This window comes from Austrofundulus limnaeus, unplaced genomic scaffold, assembly GCF_001266775.1.
Source record: "Austrofundulus limnaeus strain Quisiro unplaced genomic scaffold, Austrofundulus_limnaeus-1.0 Scaffold186, whole genome shotgun sequence".
Lineage (NCBI taxonomy): Eukaryota > Metazoa > Chordata > Actinopteri > Cyprinodontiformes > Rivulidae > Austrofundulus > Austrofundulus limnaeus.
Genome location: NW_013952588.1, coordinates 348723 through 350493, shown reverse-complemented (window position 1 = coordinate 350493; position 1771 = coordinate 348723). Strand labels below are relative to the sequence as shown.

The following is a 1771-nucleotide window of genomic DNA, read 5'->3' as shown; positions in this document are numbered from 1 at the left end:
AAATAATATAGTTTTTTTTGAGAGCTGTTCTAGTCCACACTCCACACCAGTAGGTGGCGGTAATGCACCTTAACGTTGTTTGCCAACTGCCAAAAAATAACTGAGAAGAAGAAGAAAAGAAGAAGAAGAAGGCGAAGAAGAAGAACTGCGACCTGGCTGTCAACAGTCAGTGAAGGAAAAATGGCTGCAAGGTTATTGCTTCGTTCTGGTTTTAGAGCCGCGGTGAGCTGCCGGGCTGCCCGGGTTCCTGCTCTGAGCCGCGGTATGGCGGCTGGAGGTGAGGATCAAACCACCATAAACACGACAATAACTAAACAAAGCTGAAGTTTCTACTAAAAACAGGGTAATCTACGGCTCGGTTAAGTCATGCTTCCGTCTCGTTCGTCACCAGCCTAGGCCCAACTTGATAAGAAACGTACGATTTTTAGATAAAGTTTGATGTATTTATGTTGCAGCTCTTAGAAAACAAATATATATTTTCCCAAAGAAAAAGCTTAAGTCTTTCGGCCTGTCGGTGTGCTGCAGTTCTTTACGGCTGGAGGTGAGGAAATAGAAATGTGCTAATGGCTAAAACAACATAAGCTAACCAGAAGTTCATCCTTCAGACCGCTGAACACTTCTGTATCCGAGTCTCACAAAATAAAATAAAATAAAGTTTTTGACCATGCAGAAATTAGTGTTTCAGTAAAGGTATTTAACTTGTAAGGATGCAACGCGGTGTTAGAGAATCACTAAACTGTTTGATATAAACAAGTTCAGAGTTGGGTCTCTGTCTGGCTGTTAGCATTAGCCTAGCAGCAGCGTCGTAAGGTCAAACGCCGGTTTTATTAAATATTTTATCAAGGTGAAGAATATACTTTAAACATATTCACATACATGTATTTTTTTTATCATAGCGCTATAGTTGTCATTGCAGAAAACTAGAAAGTTTGTGCTACGTTTAGGCTCAGACAACCTTCATGACACAAATCAAGCGTCAAAAAGCTGTTTTGTTCATGAGTTTAATGATGCTTTAAGCTTCTCTTGACCAGAGACTGTTGTTTTAATTAAAGAGGCCAGGCTTTTTTTTAAATATAATAGTTGCATATGTTGATTGGATTGTGCCACTGTAATGCCAGTTCACATTCTTTTGTGCAGTAAGTGACAGCTCTGTGCTCAGACTGGTTTTGGTGGGTGTTTACAGGGATTCCCACTGATGAGGAGCAGGCCACAGGACTGGAGAAGATCACCATGGAGGCCCTGAAGGAGGGAAAGGTAATGTTACTCTGCCATCAATCTTCCTCAGTTCTCCACTTTCTCAACACGATGGCTCAGTCACTGAAATAAATAAATAAATAAATTAGCTGATGCATATTATAGATTGACAGCAAAGCAGTCTAAAATACTATCATCAGTTTACTTTTATTTTTACTTTAAGCTTAAAACTTTCAATTCAAATAAGAAGAAATAAAATATTTAGTACACGTAGATATAGGGCTGCAACGATTAATCGGTTAATCGACGACTAATCGATTATTAAATAGGGCTGTGTATTGGCAAGAATTTGGCGATATGATACATATAACAGAGGGGTCACGATACGATATATCCCGATATATTGCAATATATTGCGATTTTTTTGTCCAAAAATTCTATTAAATAAAAACCTCTTACTGAAAAAAAAAGAAAAGCTAATGTTTCCTTCAATGCTAATGCTACCCTTACTCTCTGGCGCTCAAGAGGTAGAGGAGCCAAATGGCTGGCTCACTGTTGCCAACTAGTGGTCAGAGGC

At 39.2% G+C, this 1771-nt stretch overlaps 1 protein-coding gene across 1 annotated transcript in view; it reads left to right on the top strand.

The window, feature by feature from the left end:
• The first annotated feature begins 108 nt into the window (after positions 1–108).
• The window catches only part of cox5ba (cytochrome c oxidase subunit 5Ba), a 6186-nt gene continuing 4523 nt past the window's right edge, over positions 109–1771 (top strand). Inside the window, exons 1-2 of the mRNA XM_014018206.1 lie at positions 109–277; positions 1184–1254. Coding sequence (XP_013873660.1) covers positions 181–277; positions 1184–1254 — 168 coding nt within the window. The 5' untranslated portion in view covers positions 109–180. The remainder of the gene's footprint in view (positions 278–1183; positions 1255–1771) is intronic.